Source organism: Sinocyclocheilus rhinocerous, unplaced genomic scaffold, assembly GCF_001515625.1.
Source record: "Sinocyclocheilus rhinocerous isolate Xijiao unplaced genomic scaffold, SAMN03320098_v1.1 scaffold458, whole genome shotgun sequence".
Lineage (NCBI taxonomy): Eukaryota > Metazoa > Chordata > Actinopteri > Cypriniformes > Cyprinidae > Sinocyclocheilus > Sinocyclocheilus rhinocerous.
In genome coordinates, this window is record NW_015664005.1 from 4,511 (window position 1) to 22,809 (window position 18,299).

At 41.6% G+C, this 18,299-nt stretch overlaps 2 protein-coding genes across 4 annotated transcripts in view; both read right to left on the reverse strand.

Moving 5' to 3' along the window:
* Positions 1 to 1,242: 1,242 nt before the first annotated feature.
* Positions 1,243 to 7,655, reverse strand: ccdc112 (coiled-coil domain containing 112). 3 transcript variants are annotated; one of them, XM_016539408.1, is made up of 9 exons: positions 7,019 to 7,200; positions 6,826 to 6,920; positions 5,414 to 5,503; positions 5,260 to 5,335; positions 4,819 to 5,191; positions 3,427 to 3,813; positions 3,250 to 3,345; positions 2,297 to 2,421; positions 1,243 to 2,216 (listed from the first exon to the last, which is right to left on the reverse strand). In XM_016539408.1, the coding sequence occupies exons 1-9, from the start codon at positions 7,063 to 7,065 to the stop codon at positions 2,186 to 2,188; spliced, it is 1,320 nt and encodes a 439-aa protein (XP_016394894.1). In that variant the 5' UTR covers positions 7,066 to 7,200; the 3' UTR covers positions 1,243 to 2,185. The 3 variants fall into 3 exon arrangements, with proteins under 3 accessions (XP_016394894.1, XP_016394893.1, XP_016394896.1); XM_016539407.1 differs by having other exon boundaries at positions 6,826 to 6,941; XM_016539410.1 differs by lacking the exons at positions 6,826 to 6,920; positions 7,019 to 7,200 and adding an exon at positions 7,601 to 7,655.
* Positions 7,656 to 11,476: 3,821 nt separating this feature from the next.
* The window catches only part of LOC107729051 (protein fem-1 homolog C-like), an 11,532-nt gene continuing 4,709 nt past the window's right edge, over positions 11,477 to 18,299 (reverse strand). Inside the window, exon 3 of the mRNA XM_016539400.1 lies at positions 11,477 to 12,406. Within this exon, the coding sequence (XP_016394886.1) occupies positions 11,828 to 12,406 (579 nt within the window). The 3' untranslated portion in view covers positions 11,477 to 11,827. The remainder of the gene's footprint in view (positions 12,407 to 18,299) is intronic.

Here is an 18,299-nt window from a genome sequence, read left to right on the forward strand (position 1 = left end):
AGAGAAAGATGCATTTAAATAGCTTTTTTATAAACATAAACTCATCCACTTCCTGATCAGAATCCGCCGTCATCGCTCAGGAGAAACACGGTCAGCGCGCCGCTTCCGCTTCCGCTGCACGAACACGCGGCAAAATAAGAGTCCCGCACGAGTATACGCGCCGCTGTTGCTGCTGCTGCTCTGCTTCTCAGTTCTCAATGATCACAAACAGACGCGTTGTAATGTATAAAATAGTAATGGCGAAGAGAAAGAAGCGTTCTGAACCAGCGAAGCTGTCAGCACTATTGTATCGGACAAAAGTTCATTACTCGAAGCGGTTTATGCTGTGGCCATCTAGTGGTCATAAAAAGGAACAGCACCTTCCAAAGTGCTGCGTTCATTACAGCCGCTGAGTCTTTGTTTTTTGTATATAAATAATGGTCATTGTCAAAGTCAGTCTGTTGTGTGGGCGTACTGGCAGCAAAATAAATTAATCAAAAATTAATAAATCAAATCTGTGATCTGTCTATTTTAAATCTGCCTCAGTCCTTACACGGTTATTTCGTAGGTAAAGTTCATTTGAGCTTTATATGCATTACCATATTGCCCCCCCACCCCTTATTTTGTAAAATAAGTACAAAAATACATTACATTTCTCCATTTTTGTACTCATTTATCTGTTATTTTCGGGATCTACCGAGGCAGTGATAAAGGAAAATTCATGACGCTAAATACTGTTCACGATGCTCGAAATATAGGAAGAAAATATAAGTATTGAATTGGGGGTATGGTTATATTAATGCATCACTGAGGGAACTGACTGTGTTGAGACAAGTTTAGATGGCAAAGCCATTTTCTTCTTTGACCTCGAATAAACTGGTATTTATTCAGTGCAGCTTGGTGTTGTTTACAGCGGTAACCAAGGAAACGCTGTATCTGTTCCATAAGCGCCGCCTGCTGGCAGAGAGAGCACCTGCGTCTCCATCTCTGATCATTCTCTTATAGCTCAGCGCTCTCAACCTTTTGTGTTCATGCAGATGTTTAATGTAGCATGATGTCACAAAGCTGAAGCCGGACCGTTCTGATTTTCTTTAAATCCTGAAATTATACAATCTAACTCATACAACTGCTCGTGTGCAGCAGCTTCGCTTTGTTTACAGCGGTAACCTTACTTCGATATTTCTAAACTTCATCAAGTTTTGCGATATTGGAAATTAGCACACACCCATAACTTTACACCACATAATTCTTCAGTATGGAATAATAGGTATACTCTACACAGAAATAAATCCCTTTTTTATGAGGATTGGTTTTGTAGAAATGTTTGCTCTTTAAAGGATCTGTTTGATGCTGCTGCAGAAGTGTTGGATTACAGTGCTTTTACTCTTAAACATGGGTTTCACAGTAATTCCAGCTCTGGACTTAAAACTATTATGAAAGGTTATTTATTATATAGTCAATTTACACAGATTCACGCACTATAGCTTGGGCCAGCTGAGTTTAAAAGTAAGAAATGTACAAACGTTTATATTAGACAAATCTCCAACTACAGGTCTGTAAGAAATCATCTGGATCTTTTCTTCGACAAACGAAAGCTGAAACATATTAGAACCTCATATTTAAAATGTCCAGTTCAGCCCAAAACTAAAGAAAATGTTATATTGTATTTACCCTTCTGGAGAGTTTCTAAGGGTTAGATTTAATTTTGAAACAATATTATGTAAATATTGTAACGCATCTCCAGATAATTAACAAATAAAGATTGCAAGTGACACGTTAACTCTATTATGATGTGAGCGTAAACCCGGGTTTATCTCGTTGCTGATGTAAGTGTAAATGTTGTCAAAGATTTCCCTGATGTTGTCTGTATTATACGTTTTCTGAAATAAAAAAAAAGATTGCAAGTGACTTTGTAATTTAGTTGATGATTCTCTCATAGATCACAAAACTGAATCTGAATCAGCTATGATCGGTGCATCACTAACAGCACAATCTCTATCAGTTCTTCAGTAGGTCTCGTCTTCCATGAAGCCCGAGGTCAAGCTCCAGTACAGTGCTTCAGTGTGAAATGTGCTGGTGTTTGATACAAGCTTCGAAGCTTCGTATAAAACGGTTTAATCAAACTGATGCCTCCATTAACATGAAGAGAAAGCTCATTTACACTGCAGTTCATTCTGACACACTTCCAGCTGAAGCGGTGGATGTTTCATGAGTCTTGTCTCCATGCTGGAACAGCTCTGTGGAGAACACACACAGACAGGATGATCTGACAGCACACGCCGGCTCGCTCGGAGCGCTGAGTGATAGTAACATGTACCTGTGGAAGATGTGAAGCACGGCTCCGGCTCCGGGCCCCGACGGCCCGATTTCTTTAGTGCGCTCCTGCCACACTTTAGTGAGCCTCCAGAGTCTAGACGGATCGCGGCCGATGTGAACCTCCACCTGAGGACAGAGTCACAAACAACACACTTCAGAAATCATTCTAATATGCTGATTTGCTGCTGAAGTAACATCTCTGATTATTATCAATGTTGAAAACTGTTACATTTTTTCAGGTTTCTTTGATGAATAAAAAGTTCAGAAGAACAGCATTTATCTGAAATAGAAATCTTTTGTAACATTATAAATGTCTTTATCATCACTTTTGATCAAAGAATCCTTGCTAAATAAAAGTATTAATTTCTATCATTTCTTTCCCCCAAAAAAATTGTACTGACTCCAAGCGTTTGAATGGTGGAGTGTATAATGTTACAGAAGCTTGTTATTTCAGATAAATGCTGATCTTTGGATCTTTCTATTCATCAAAGAATCCTGAAAAAAAAATGTACTCAACTGTTTTAAATATTGATAATCAGCAGAAATGTTTCTCGAGCAGCAAATAATAAAACATTTCGCAATATTACAGCTTTTGCTGTATTTTGGTTTAAATAAATGCAGGCTTGGTGAGCAGAAGAGACTTATTTAAAAAAAATACATAAAAAATCTTTAAAAACTATTGACTGGTAGTGTATATATATATATATATATGTGTGTGTGTGTAATGTATCTTACATGTTCATACATTATAGACAACAAATTAAGTATTTCAAAATATGTTTTGAAAAAATTTTCTGATAAAAAATATATTAATATTTTTAAAATACATTTTCACAAATATATACTGGTGGAAAATAAGTTTATCTATATATGTTTTGAAACATTTTATGCAAACATGGCAAGTTTTATATTTTTAAATATATTTTGTACAGTTCTAATGTCTCTTGAGCAAACCTTGTCCTTCAGTTTATCTAGCGTCCTCTGCCGCTCGCTCTGCTGCTGCTCTTTACTCTGTTTCTCCTGCAGCTTCTCCTCGAGGCGGCGAGAGTCCTGACGAGAGAGAGAGAGAGAGAGTCACACAGTACCAGAGTGACACCAGCTTCAGTCTCTAACACACAGAGCTCGGCTCACTCGCTGCTGAAAGCGTCTGATGCCTTCAGCTGCCTGCCGCTGGCGCTCCTGTGTCTCCGCCTGCTCCTGCGCCTCCTCCTCCAGCACACGCAGCTCCTCCTGCTCCTTCTTCTGCTGCAGGTGCGCCTCCACCAGCAGCTTGAGCTCCAGCTGTCGCCGCCGCTCTTCTTTAGCTCTTCTCGTCTGCAGGATCTGGTCTCTGAGCCGCTGCTGTCGCTCCTCATCTCTCTGCTGTGTTCTGCGTCTCCTCCAGACCTCCAGACGCTCAGACGCATCCCTGCGCTGCTCCTCCTGCTCCTCGTCCTCCTGCGGCTCCTCGTCTGCGTCACGCTGCTCCCGCTGCAGCTCCCGCTCTCTCTGCTTACACGCTCGCCATTTACAGATGGCCTGGAGGACAGAAAGCCACAAAACCAGTTATATATGTGACCCTGGAGCACAAAAGCAGTGTTAAGTCGCTGGGGTATATTTGTAGCAATAGCCAACAATACATTGTATGGGTCAAAATTATACATTTCTCTTTTATGCCAAAAATCATTAGGATATTAAGTAAAGATCATGTTCCATGAAGATATTTTGTAAATTTCCTACCGTAAATATATCAAAACTTAATTTTTGATTAGTAATATGCATTGCTAAGAACTTCATTTGAACAACTTTAAAGATGATTTTCTCAATATTTAGATTTTTTTGCACCCTCAGATTCCAGATTTTCAAATATTGTCCTATCCTAACAAACCATACATCAATGGAAAGACCATTTAATGTTAAATGTTAATTTCGAACAATTGACACTTTTGTGGTCCAGGGTCACATATATTCAGTTTTGTTGAGTGTGTTTATAGAATGAGTAAACAGTCACAATAGTGACGGCTGGGATAACAGTGAACTTAGGTTTACATTTAAATCCAGTCGCAGTTGTTAAAATGTTGCAATGACAAAATATTGCACTAAATTAAAAGTTCAATGTTACAAATAAGTTACAATATTGATGTTGTAGCACTAATATAACAATTTTATGATATATGTTACAGAAAAGTAACAATTTTGAAATATGTTGATGATTGTATTTTTTGTCTTTTATCTCTGTATGTTGTATAAGAGTTTTTATGCATAATAGTAATCCTAAACGGAGTTTAAAATAGCTGGGCTGAGATATATAACAATTTTGATGACTGCAAAAATATGTTAATTCGGTATAAACATTATCCCACCGCTCACAATTAAAACATTTTTCAAAAAATGTTCAAAAAATAATTATTGATTATTTCAAAAGCTGACTAACGACACATGATCTGGATATTTTCATGTCTGGAAAAGATCTGTGATTAAACGGGTTAATGAGAGAGTTTTAATTGTTGTCTGAGCTATCCCTTTAATGCAGAAGCTCGTCACCTCTCTCTTGTCCTCCTGCAGCCGGCGCAGCTCCAGAAACCAGTCCTCGTGCCGCTTCACCTCCTCCTCCGTCTTCCCAGGCAGATAAAGCCCTGCTTCGTGTCTGTACGAGGGCCTTCCTCTGTGCTTGGTCCACACCTTCAGGAAGCTGCGGTGGTCAAACTCGTCCCAGCCGCCGTCTCGGCCTCCCGTCTGCTGGAGGAAGGTCTGCAGCGCCGTCACCTCGGCCGGGAGACTCCTCCAGTCGCAGGGCTTCTCTGAGCGAGGAGGACCGCCGTCTGCTCTCACAGGCACACACCACGAGTCCATCTTCCTCTCGAAGGCGCAGATCTCCTGCCACACGCTCCTCTCGTCTTTCAGGAGCTCCTCAAAACTGCAGCAGACGAGGGGTTTGAGAGGAGGAATCTACTCGGGACATCTCAGCAGAAACAGACAGCGTACCTCTGATGTTGCGTGTCTTTGAAAGCATTGATGGAGTTCTCAATATCGCTCATGGTCTCTCTTAATTTCTCGATCACTGAAATTCAACAGAAATGAATGCGTGTGCAGCGTTAAACACAATAGTTCTGTGGTAAAGGGTGAGTGTTGTGCTCACCGTCTGGAGAAGGTTTGACATCCATCAGCTGCTCCTGGAATCTGAAGACGCCGGTCTTGAGTTTCTGCAGCTGCTGCTGAACTTTCATGACTGACGCACAAACCAGCCGATGTTAATATCACATCTCAGTGCAGATCTGAGCCACCAAACTAGCCCAAAGGACCCGAACCCAAACATCACAACTCCCACACTGGAAACTGATATTTTACACTCACTCTAAAGGTCATTGCACACTGCCTCCGAAACTTTCGTCCGTCATAAAAAAATTCGGATCAGGTTCGATTTTCTGTGTTTTCGCATCCGTAGCAAGCATTTTGATAGGAAAGGATGACGAATACTAAAAAACGAAAAAATGCATACGAAAATTTCGGACTCAGTGTGCAAGGACCTTTATGCATTATGCACAGTTTTAACTTGGAAATCACTGTATGGGGTAGTAGTAATCATAAATGAGCTAAATGAGACCCCTCCTCACTAAAATTTCCCTCTTTTATCTCATCATAGAGCACAGTTGTATCACTGGTGGAATATAAAATGGGTACCATATTTCAATACGCATTTTTAAGCCAAATACAATTTATGCAATAGGTCAAAATTTTAACCACAACCAGCGATAAAAGTTAAAAAGTAGCACTAGAGAAACTAAGCTTTTTGAAGCTTTGAATCAATTGAACCAACTGCATGGAAAATGATTCACTGTTTCGAAGCTCGAATCGCTGACACCTGCTGGTCAAACTGTGTAAATGCAACAAAAACTCATGCATAAAAACAGCTTTTACACACCCATTGCAAATGTTTTATTGAAAGTCATTAAATTATTAAGTTAATCATTAAATATAATTAAAAATTAAATTATTAAGTTAAACCAGTTGAGTTCAGACAAACACTTCACGCCTTGAGGGAAAACTGCGGACTTGTCAACCCTAATTTGAGGGAAAACTGCGGACTTGGCAACCCTAATTTGAGGGAAAACAGTGGACTTGTCAACCCTAATTTGAGGGAAAACTGCGGACTTGTCAACCCTAATTTGAGGGAAAACTGCGGACTTGGCAACCCCAATTTGAGGGGAAACTGCGGACTTGGCAACCCTAATTTGAGGGAAAACTGCGGACTTGGCAACCCTAATTTGAGGGGAAACTGCGGACTTGGCAACCCTAATTTGAGGGGAAACTGCGGACTTGGCAACCCTAATTTGAGGGCAAACAGCGGACTTGGCAACCCTGCAGTGCCGGTGTTCCGGTGAATTCAGTTTCCCTGTTTCCCCCTCACAGCGCCTGCGCAACTTCGCAGTGTTGCCAAGTCCGCAGTGATGAGACTGAATGAACGCGATTACACTTCTGATACTGCGAAGATTAACAAGTGTATTACAGTGACATATAAAGCACACTATGAGTACGCCTCTAAGTTCTTACTGTCCGCCAGGAGCTGCGCCTGCATGTGATCCCGGAGCGCGCTGGAAGTGTCTCTGAGCTCGTGCCTCCTCGACTCTCTCTCCTCTTTACACACGCTGAGTGAATAAATCAATAATCTATTAATGAAGAGAGACATCTCTAATAAACCACACAGACACGAGGAACGCTGTGAAACACAATCAGACGCACTCACAGTCTTCTGAGAGCTTCCGCTTCCCGCTGAAAACCCGCCACAGACATTTGGTCATAAGCGCGATGCAAAACAGAAACTATAACTATAAGCGAACGGCTGTAATAATCGTTAATCAGACGCAGCGAGAAACCGAGCGAAACACGTCAAATATCAGCCACCGATCTGTGTGCGGCTTTGTTTGAACTGTTGCTATGGTAACGACGCACTAACGACGTCCGCCGAAGTGAGAGACCCGCCGCACCAGAACCGGAAGTGAGGGGCGGAGTTATTGACAACGAGAGAGCAAGGTGAGTAGTCTGTAATGTTTTTGCTATCATATGTTTAATAATTATCGTATATATTACGTTAAGCATTTATCTGCTAAGTACTTAAGGTGTAGGCTTTATTATCTTATATTGAAGCTTGAATTTATTGTCATACTTTATAGTATATAACTTTTTTCTGTGGATGTTTCAATTAATTTTCGGATGCATGCTGTAAATGGGCCTTGCGGTGAAGTTTTGAAGACGTTTATTATTCATAAAAATAAATAGTTTGCTTTAATTCCCTCTGTTATATGCGTTGTTTGTGTGTTAATATTACCTTGAAGTTGAGTTATTTTAATCCCATTTGTCATCACTGAGATAATTGTGTGTCTTCATCTGTTGTAGAGACAGACATAAGGATTCAGAGGTGACGCATTACCTGAGCTGCAGCAGTCCAACACGTGTTACAGCTTTTACCAGCAATTTTCTGCTTGACCAGCATGTTTAAGCCAGCCAAACTGGTCAAATTAAGCAACATCATATGACCCCTTTAAGATACGCAAATGTCCTTAAAGACACTTGCGGCACTTTGGACCGTGCACACGATTTTCATGTCGATAGGACAAATGGTTGCGTATATGGCCGTTGTTATGTTTTTTCCCCTCCTATAGCACCACCAAGTGGCCAAGCTTCGCGACTTTTTTTTTTAAATATTTTTTTTACGTGACCTCAGATTCAGCTCTTACATGCGTGTTGTGAGTTTGGCGAAGATGTCTCATTCCGTTCTAAAGTGATAGCTGTTTTAGTGAAGCCCTGCCCCTTTCAAACGTTTTGGCGCCCTTTTGCGACAGAGAGTTAAAAGTTACACTTTTTTTGATAATTACTGATATTCACTCTCTGGAGAATCTTCCTGCACTGGTTTGGTTCCGATCGGATAAAAAACAAAACCTAGGACTATTTTGCAAAAAATTAGGTTATTCAAAAAATCCAAAATACCCGAAAATTTCGGCAGACGATTGAATCTGAGGCGTGTGTTTTGTCCGGCGTGAGCCAAGGATTCCAACGACTTAAAACTCTCGAGCCTGCGACCGACGGTTTATGAGCGATTTCGTACTTTGATGGCTGTAGCGCCCCCGTCAGGCCGATTGGGGCGAGCCTTGGTCATGTTGTAGGCGGTGTGAGTACTACCATCCCTCCCAGTTTCAGCTCTCTACGACTTACGGTTTGCTCTGCACGATCAGTGTTACGTGGAGGTCGCTGACCCTTGGCCATTCTAACAGCTCCAATAGGAACAGGACAACGAACTCTCACCAATCGATCAGTGGTGATAGAGAAGATGATCTGGTTTACTCGGCGCTGAGCTCCATCAGCGGGATATCTGTGATAGTAGATCCCCAGTGATGCCAGACAATTATCTGGGAGCGTTAATAGATTGAGCCTCCAGAGCAACACAGAGAGAATTAGCTGGACTGTTTATTTATTTCTCCCTCTTTATCCTCCTGTCATAGAGAGCCACTGTAGAGTTTGAAATGCCAAACAAACCCGGTTTAGTGCATAGTGTCTTGAAGATCAATGCAATGCTACTTTCTTTGGGCTATTAAGCAGCTAACAGTAATTTCTGCCCCGGCTGACCCCGACCACAGGTTTCTGGAAGATTCATATACAGTACATAAAGCATAGCAGAGGCTCTGAACAGCTGTAATTCTGTCGCTTCGAAACATCTCTATGCAATAAGACAACACAGAATCTGCCCGTCTTGAGCAAATATTCAAATCAAAGCCTTCATTTTTATCACTCAGTATTTGGTCATCTGTACCGGTGTTGCACCAAACTTATACGGCAAATATGACACCAAAGCGTTTCTGAACATGGCAAACACTGTTTGCATAAAAGCATTTACACAGCTATTGCACCTTCAATCAGCACTGATCCTGCGGTCCGAGGAGGCTAAGAGCAGGCGTAATTTAGTCAGGCTTTTATGCTGCAGTGTCTTTACATAGAATTTTAAACAGCTGTAACTTGGTGTAAAGACACCTTTGGACATACAAACAACACCCATTAGCTTCACTGCAGGTTCCCAGTAGCACATCTAACACAAGCATCCAGAAGATCTGCACACTGGTCACAAACTCTCGTAGAGTTTTACACAGAAACCAATCCATGTGCAACATCTGCCAAAGAAATCAAAGAGCAAAGATTTCTTCAGTTGATAAATGTTTTATGGTTGTTTTAGAGACTGAACTCTCTCAGAGCAGCGTGTGGAGATGTCTGTCCGCATCAATGATGATCTGCTGCAGCACTCACAGAAGCCCGAGTGTCTCGTTCATCACACTTCCATAAACACTCCTGAGGAATATCTCACGCCGGGTCGAGTCTGAGGAACGCTTCGTCTCCGTGCCGGAGGACGCACTGATGTAGGCCTGGGTGTAGGACATGTTTTGAGCGGGACATTATCTAAGGTTATTTAAAGACACCACAAAAGTAGGCTAAGTGTCACATTTCGAATCCCGAAAGAAAAACAGAGAGAAAAGTGTGAGGGGAAATCAGAGAGCTCGCCGGTGTTAAAAGACAGTAATAAGACAACGGTCCATGAATTCAGCAAATAAAGAAATGCATAAAATATTTCTTTGTAAAATTACACACATGCACAAATATGCTGAAATCCCAATTTCTGTAAGATTGTGAGTCCATGCTAAAGCTTCATTAGACAGACATGTTATTGATAAAAAAGGCCAGGATTTCCCTAGAAATCATAAAGGTTTGGAACCGTGTGAGAGCGAGTAAATGCCAGAGATATTACACGAGAGGATCATGACTGGCTGAAACGTCTGATGACGGTCTGGAGGCTCAATGAGACGATGTATCATTTACAGCAGTGAGAAAATAGAAGAGGTTCATTTCATTCTGACTTCAAGGAGACTTAAAAGTGTTGGGTTAAGAGAACTAAAGACTGCAGACAGTCCAACAGGGAACTGAGCGACACACAGATCACACCCTCTCCGAGTCATCAGAAAGCACAAATCATCTCTAGAACCAGGAAAACAAGAGAATAAAACACATATTCAGCATCAATACACCAACTATCAAAACAAGTGTCATTTATCATCAGGTAGAGAAGCAGTTTACACACAAAACATGAGAGAAAACAACAGAAAGAAGCATCGCAGTCACTGAACATTTGCAGGGTTTTCTCCAGAGAGCACCTGAGTGTGTTTCAGCTCTTTAGATGTGATTCTACTGGTGTTTCCACACAAAAACACTGTCTGTGATGACATCTAATGACACACAGAGAAGAGAAATCCCCTTCACACCTGAAAAAAACACACAAACACTCAAGTGCAACAGAGGTTTATTGTCAATTATGCTCTAAGGACATCAACAAGCTTTATGCTATCATAATATGAATATCAAATTTCACTGCAATAAAGTGCAAGTCCTTTGACTGTACATCTGTTTTATTTACTAGTGTATTGTGCCTGTAAGAGAATCGAAAGCCCTTGAGTTCAAACAGCACAAAAGTAGCTGAAGCTGAACTTAAACTACACCGAGCTGAAGATTCCATCATCATCATCATCATCACAAACTCAGACTTCAAGCAGAGCTGGTAATGTTATAATGCCGCTGGTTTAAACCGCGAAACGCCAGCACGTGCGGTGCCATAACAATCGGGAGGTTTGGTTTGGGTTCAAAGATTAAACATTCAACAGAGACGCGTTTCCTCGAGCAGGTCGTTCCTCCATCGGATCAGGAGACGGAGAGGAAAAGAGGACCAAAAACAGGCATTCGCATGAACACGTGGCACAATCCAGTAACACAGAACAGTCCCATATTACAGCCTGTGCATAGGAAGAATAAAAGCACTTATGGTATCGGCAAACATCAAGCACGTAACGCTCGCAAGGGCTGGGAAAATAAACCCATGCATCGCGAATCGAGAAATGATTCCGCATCGATTCTGAGATTTTCCGAATGCGTGGCGATTCTTTCTCCAGTCGATTCTGAGCTTAGTTCTGAACACTGCATGCTTCAGAAACAGCCAAACTCTGCTCGTCTCCAAATCCTTACACACACTCGAACCTAAAATAATCATTCATAAGGTTCGAAAAGGTTGAAGCGAATCACAGTGGTCTGTGTTTACATTAATCTGGCGTAGGGTTGCAAAACGGTGGAAAATTTCCAGTAAATTTTGGAAACTTTCCAGGATTTTTTTTGGAATATTCCAGGAATTTTTGGAAAGTTTCCGCAAATGTTCCACCCCTTTGCAACCCTAACTGGCGTCATAAAAGCATTGTGAGCCGAGGTGAAGTTACAGACTCAGCCGAACGTACAAGCGCTCTTCTTCACGAGCATTTGAGTGAGCAGATAAAAACTAGAGCAGAGCGCCATCTGCTGTTAAACTCTACGCTCAGAATCCATTCCAGAGAGAATCGTGATGCATTCAGAAGATCTCAGAATCCATATGGATTTATCGCCCTAATGCTGGCAGAACAGCACCCACCGCTCCGACCGTCTCTGCATAGAGAAAGCAAAGGCGATGAAACGCAGCAGGGCTCCGAGCGAAGCACTATCTGTGCAGCAGCACGAAGGCCTCCAGCCGCTCGGGGATGTTCCCGCGGTACGCCAGGCCATGTTTGATGATGGCGCGCGCAGCCAGACACTGCAGCGTGGTGTGGTTGATGGGCTGGATCAGGTTCTTGGCCAGCTCCTTCTGGTCCAGCAGGTCGCAGGCCGTCTGCTTGAGGGAGTTGGTGCTGTCGAAGTGCGTGCCGCAGGAGATCAGCAGGTTCATGATGTCGGGGTGGTTGTTGGACGCAGCCACATGCAGAGGGCTGTTGTCGTCCTCGTCGCGGCAGTTCACGTCTGCGCCGCACTCCAGCAGGATAGAAGCCACCTGGAAGGAGGGGAACTTGCAGACGGGGTAGCGGCCCACGCAGGTGGTGTTCCTGTCCACCGCCAGGTGCAGCGGACTGAAGCCGTTCTTCCCGCAGGCCTGCAGCTTCAGGAACTTGTAGATGGTCTCTTTCTTGAAGTGGTCCTGCTCCACGGTGCACGGCACTTTCTCCAGCAGACAGATGAGGTGCAGGATGATGGACAGCACCTGCGAATCATAACGGTTTGGAACAGTGTGAGTCGAGCGCTTTTTACAATGCAGATAGTGTCAGAGCAGCTTTACGGTATTAAACGGGGAAACAGTGTGTCGGAATAGTGTGACGTTTAGGACTGGACAATATGGGCTTAAAAATATATCACGATAACTTCTGGTATTTATTGCGATAACGATATCAATGACGATAACTCAGAGAATCCTGTTTCTTTAGAGAAAAGTATTCTCTTTCCTATTTTTACCCAAAATAAGGTGTTATAAGCATTACTGAGCACACACGTAACGTAATGACTGTTTAATTCACACTGGAAGCCAGAGGGCGCCCTCGCGCAGAAACTCCACATATGCATCGCAGAAGTAATAGCACTGATGACGCTCCAGGAAATCCCTAATATGGACAAAGGCATCCAGTTATCGCTGAATAAAACGCAGATAGAAAAATTTTAACTGATGAAACTTGAAGACAAAAAACATATGTGACTCTGGAGCACAAAAGCAGTGTTAAGTCGCTGGGGTATATTTGTAGCAATAGCCAACAATACATTGTATGGCTCAAAATTATCCCTCTTTTTTTTTTTTTAAGCCAAAAACCATTATCCATGAAGATATCTTGTAAATGTCCTACCGTAAATATATCAAAACTTAATTTTTGATTAGTAATATGCATTGCTAAGAACTTCATTTGAACAACTTTAAAGATGATTTTCTCAATATTTAGATTTTTTTGCACCCTCAGATTCCAGATTTTCAAATAGTTGTATCTCGACCAAATATTGTCCTATCCTAACAAACCATACATCAATGGAAGGCTTGTATAAACGATGTATTGATGTATAAATCTCAATTTTAAAAAACTGACCCTTATGACTGGTTTTGTGCTCCAGGGTCACATATTGCGACAATATATGGTGTAACTGTGTTCTTCAAGCAATCTTGGGTATTTTTAGAATATATCGACATAGCCTTTAGCACTGTATATAATACTATAAAATAGTATGATTTCTGCCTCATTCTGTGATATGAAACCACGTCTGATCACAAAAAGTTATTTCAAACACTCGACTGATGTTATGAAGTTAATTTGGAGAAAAAGTATGTCAATAAATAATATCTTTGTAGGACAACAGGTTTGTAAACAGGCTCATACACATGCAAAATTGTATCGCACACATGCTACTGTAGTATATTTATTCAAGGCTCAGACCGATTTTTTGTCGCACTGTACAGCCCTGACCAAACCAGTTCCAGATTGAAAAAGTAGCTCCTCATTTAGTGATAAACTGCTCCCCAATTTCACGTTCACCTTCCGCCATGTCGCTCCACCACGGTCGCACACGGAACTAGACTTTATCGTTATTATCGCGGGAAGACTAAAGGTCATTGCACACCAAGTCCGAAATTCTCATAAGAAATTTTTGCAGGTAAAAAAAAAAAAAAAATACGACCTCATGTTGTGTCAATCACGTTCACACACTGCCTCCGAAACTTTCGTCTGTCATAAAAAAATAAATAAAATAAAATTGGACCAGGTTTGATTTTCTGCGTTTTCGCATCAGTAGCAAGCATTTTGATAGGAAAGGGTGACGAATACGAAAAAATGCATACGAAAATTTCGGACTCCGTGTGCAAGGACCTTTATTCTCATCGTGGGAAGAATTTTTACCGGTATATCGAAAACGATAAGATATCGCCCATCCCCTCTGGCCAGACGAAACCAGTTTAATTTCTGAGAGCGAGTAAATGACAGAGATATTACATGTGTGGATCAACTACCGTTTTAACAGTCTGATGACTGTCTGGTGGCTCAATAAAGCCGCGGTCACACTAGACTTTGAGCAGGCAAAATTGTTTCGAATGCTGCAACGGTCGTGATGTCATGCTCTGCAGCGCCTTTTTAAAAACTTAAAATTCAACACATAAATTATAATACATCTAAAATGTACAGTGGGTACGGAAAGTATTCAGACCCCCTTAAATTTTTCACTCTTTGTTATATTGCAGCCATTTGCTAAAATCATTTAAGTTAATTTTTTTTCCTCATTAATGTACACACAGCACCCCATATTGACAGAAAAACACAGAATTGTTGACATTTTTGCAAATTTATTAAAAAAGAAAAACTGAAAAATGCTCAGTATTTAGTAGAAGCACCCATTTGATCTAATACAGCCATGAGTCTTTTTGGGAAAGATCCAACAAGTTTTTCACACCTGGATTTGGCGATCCTCTGCCATTCCTCCTTGCAGATCCTCTCCAGTTCTGTCAGGTGGGATGGTAAACGTTGGTGGACAGCCATTTTTAGGTCTCTCCAGAGATGCTCAATTGGGTTTAAGTCAGGGATCTGGCTGGGCCATTCAAGAACAGTCACAGAGTCGTTGTGAAGCCACTCCTTCGTTATTTTAGCTGTGTGCTTAGGGTCATTGTCTTGTTGGAAGGTAAACCTTAGTTCCAGTCTGAGGTCCTGAGCACTCTGGAGAAGGTTTTCGCCCAGGATATCCCTGTACTTGGCCGCATTCATCTTTCCCTCGATTGCAACCAGTCGTCCTGTCCCTGCAGCTGAAAAACACCCCCACAGCATGATGCTGCCACCACCATGCTTCACTGTTGGGACTGTATTGGACAGGTGCCTGGTTTTCTCCACACATACCACTTAGAATTAAGGCCAAAAAGTTCTATCTTGGTCTCATCAGACCAGAGAATCTTATTTCTCACCATCTTGGAGTCCTTCAGGTGTTTTTTTAGCAAACTCCATGCGGGCTTTCATGTGTCTTGAACTGAGGAGAGGCTTCCGTCGGGCCACTCTGCCATAAAGCCCCGACTGGTGGAGGGCTGCAGTGATGGTTGACTTTCTACAACTTTCTCCCATCTCCCGACTGCATCTCTGGAGCTCAGCCACAGTGATCTTTGGGTTCTTCTTTACCTCTCTCACCAAGGCTCTTCTCCCCCGATAGCTCAGTTTGGCCAGACGGCCAGCTCTAGGAAGGGTTCTGGTCATCCCAAACGTCTTCCATTTAAGGATTATGGAGGCCACTGTGCTCTTAGGAACCTTAAGTGCAACAGAAATTTTTTTGTAACCTTGGCCAGATCTGTGCCTTGCCACAATTCTGTCTCTGAGCTCTTCAGGCAATTCCTTTGACCTCATGATTCTCATTTGCTCTGACATGCACTGTGAGCTGTAAGGTCTTATATAGACAGGTGTGTGGCTTTCCTAATCAAGTCCAATCAGTATAATCAAACACAGCTGGACTCAAATGAAGGTGTAGAACCATCTCAAGGATGATCAGAACAAATGGACAGCACCTGAGTTAAATATATGAGTGTCACAGCAAAGGGTCTGAATACTTAGGACCATGTGATATTTCAGTTTTTCTTTTTTAATAAATCTGCAAAAATGTCAACAAATCTGTGTTTTTCTGTCAATATGGGGTGCTATGTGTACATTAATGAGGAAAAAAAATTAACTTAAATGATTTTAGCAAATGGCTGCAATACAACAAAGAGTGAAAAATTTAAGGGGGTCTGAATACTTTCCGTACCCACTGTAACCTCTAAATATGGTGGTTTTTTTCTGGCGGTATTTTGTGATTTATGGAGCGATTAAAAGAGAGATCCCCTCAGTAAAAGCCTTTAACTCTAATATGTAAAAAAAAAATTGGACCAGGCTTTATGCAATGTTCAGTTTATTATTCTGGAAATATATGCAAATGAGTGCATATTTAATTAGATAATGCAACGTTTGCATATGTGAACATAATGTTACAGAAAACTTAAAGGCTTCATTTGGCCAAAAAATTTAAATTGTCATCATTTCCTTACATCAAGTTGTTCCAAACCTGTATGAGTTTCTTTGTTCTGTTGTGCACAAAAGAAGATATTTTGAAGAATGTTGAGAGGTAAAGAAGAACCCAAAGATCACTGTGGCTGAGCTCCAGAGATGCAGTCGGGAGATGGGAGAAAGTTGTAGAAAGTCAACCATCACTGCAGCCCTCCACCAGTCGGGGCTTTATGGCAGAGTGGCCCGACGGAAGCCTCTCCTCAGTTCAAGACACATGAAAGCCCGCATGGAGTTTGCTAAAAAAACACCTGAAGGACTCCAAGATGGTGAGAAATAAGATTCTCTGGTCTGATGAGACCAAGATAGAACTTTTTGGCCTTAATTCTAAGCGGTATGTGTGGAGAAAACCAGGCACCTGTCCAATACAGTCCCAACAGTGAAGCATGGTGGTGGCAGCATCATGCTGTGGGGGTGTTTTTCAGCTGCAGGGACAGGACGACTGGTTGCGATCGAGGGAAAGATGAATGTGGCCAAGTACAGGGATATCCTGGACGAAAACCTTCTCCAGAGTGCTCAGGACCTCAGACTGGAACTAAGGTTTACCTTCCAACAAGACAATGACCCTAAGCACACAGCTAAAATAACGAAGGAGTGGCTTCACAACAACTCTGTGACTGTTCTTGAATGGCCCAGCCAGAGCCCTGACTTAAACCCAGTTGAGCATCTCTGGAGAGACCTAAAAATGGCTGTCCACCAACGTTTACCGTCCAACCTGACAGAACTGGAGAGGATTTGCAAGGAGGAATGGCAGAGGATCCCCAAATCCAGTGGATATAACCTTGTTGCATCTTTCCCAAAAAGACTCGTGGCTGTATTAGATCAAAAGGGTGCTTCTACTAAATACTGAGCATTTTTCAGTTTTTCTTTTTTAATAAATCTGCAAAGATGTCAACAATTCTGTGTTTTTCTGTCAATATGGGGTGCTGTGTGTACATTAATGAGGAAAAAAAAATTACTTAAATGATTTTAGCAAATGGCTGCAATATAACAAAGAGTGAAAAATTTAAGGGGGTCTGAATACTTTCCGTACCCACTGTAAATATATACAATCTACTTCACTTTCCTGCAGCACTGCAGTTTTAAATTTAGGTTCTTTTAATTCAGTTACGAGGTCATGCTGTGACTTATCAATCTGCTGTTGGTCACATGGATTCACGTGATGCGAATTCACAGGTCAGAGTTCACCAAGCTTGAACTTTGGAATGCAGCGAAATGCGAAACTTTTTGCATGAGCTTGCGTTTTCGGTCTGACGCATTCGCATGCGTATGAATGGAAGTCAATGGAACGAAAAGTGCAGTGTGTGACCGCCCCTTAACACTAGAACCGCCACGGTTCAAATGTACATAACAGATTTAAAATAAAACATTCAAGTCTCCCAGTCATTGACTTTTACTAAAATTATGTAACTTACAATCCAATGTTGTTAAAAATGATTTAGATAAAACCAGATAAAAAACGGGGCATTTATACCTATAAGCGCCAGCGGGTCAAATTTACCCACCAACAGTATATAATGCATGTATTTTCGCTGTCATTTTCTTGCCGCTTATGTTTTAACTTTGTACATTTCTAGGCAACGCCTTTCACTCACTGATTTAGCGGTTATGAGTTTCATAAAGCATGCGTATGAATGGAAGTCAATGGAACGAAAAGTGCAGTGTGTGACCGCCCCTTAACACTAGAACCGCCACGGTTCAAATGTACATAACAGATTTAAAATAAAACATTCAAGTCTCCCAGTCATTGACTTTTACTAAAATTATGTAACTTACAATCCAATGTTGTTAAAAATGATTTAGATAAAACCAGATAAAAAACGGGGCATTTATACCTATAAGCGCCAGCGGGTCAAATTTACCCACCAACAGTATATAATGCATGTATTTTCGCTGTCATTTTCTTGCCGCTTATGTTTTAACTTTGTACATTTCTAGGCAACGCCTTTCACTCACTGATTTAGTGGTTATGAGTTCATAAATAAAGTCAAAATTACTAAAAAAGGGGATTTATGGAAGGTAGGTATTAGAAACACTAAATGCATGAGTGATGGAGAGTCTGATGGTAAGTTATGCGTCCTGGGTCGGCTCAGCATCTGA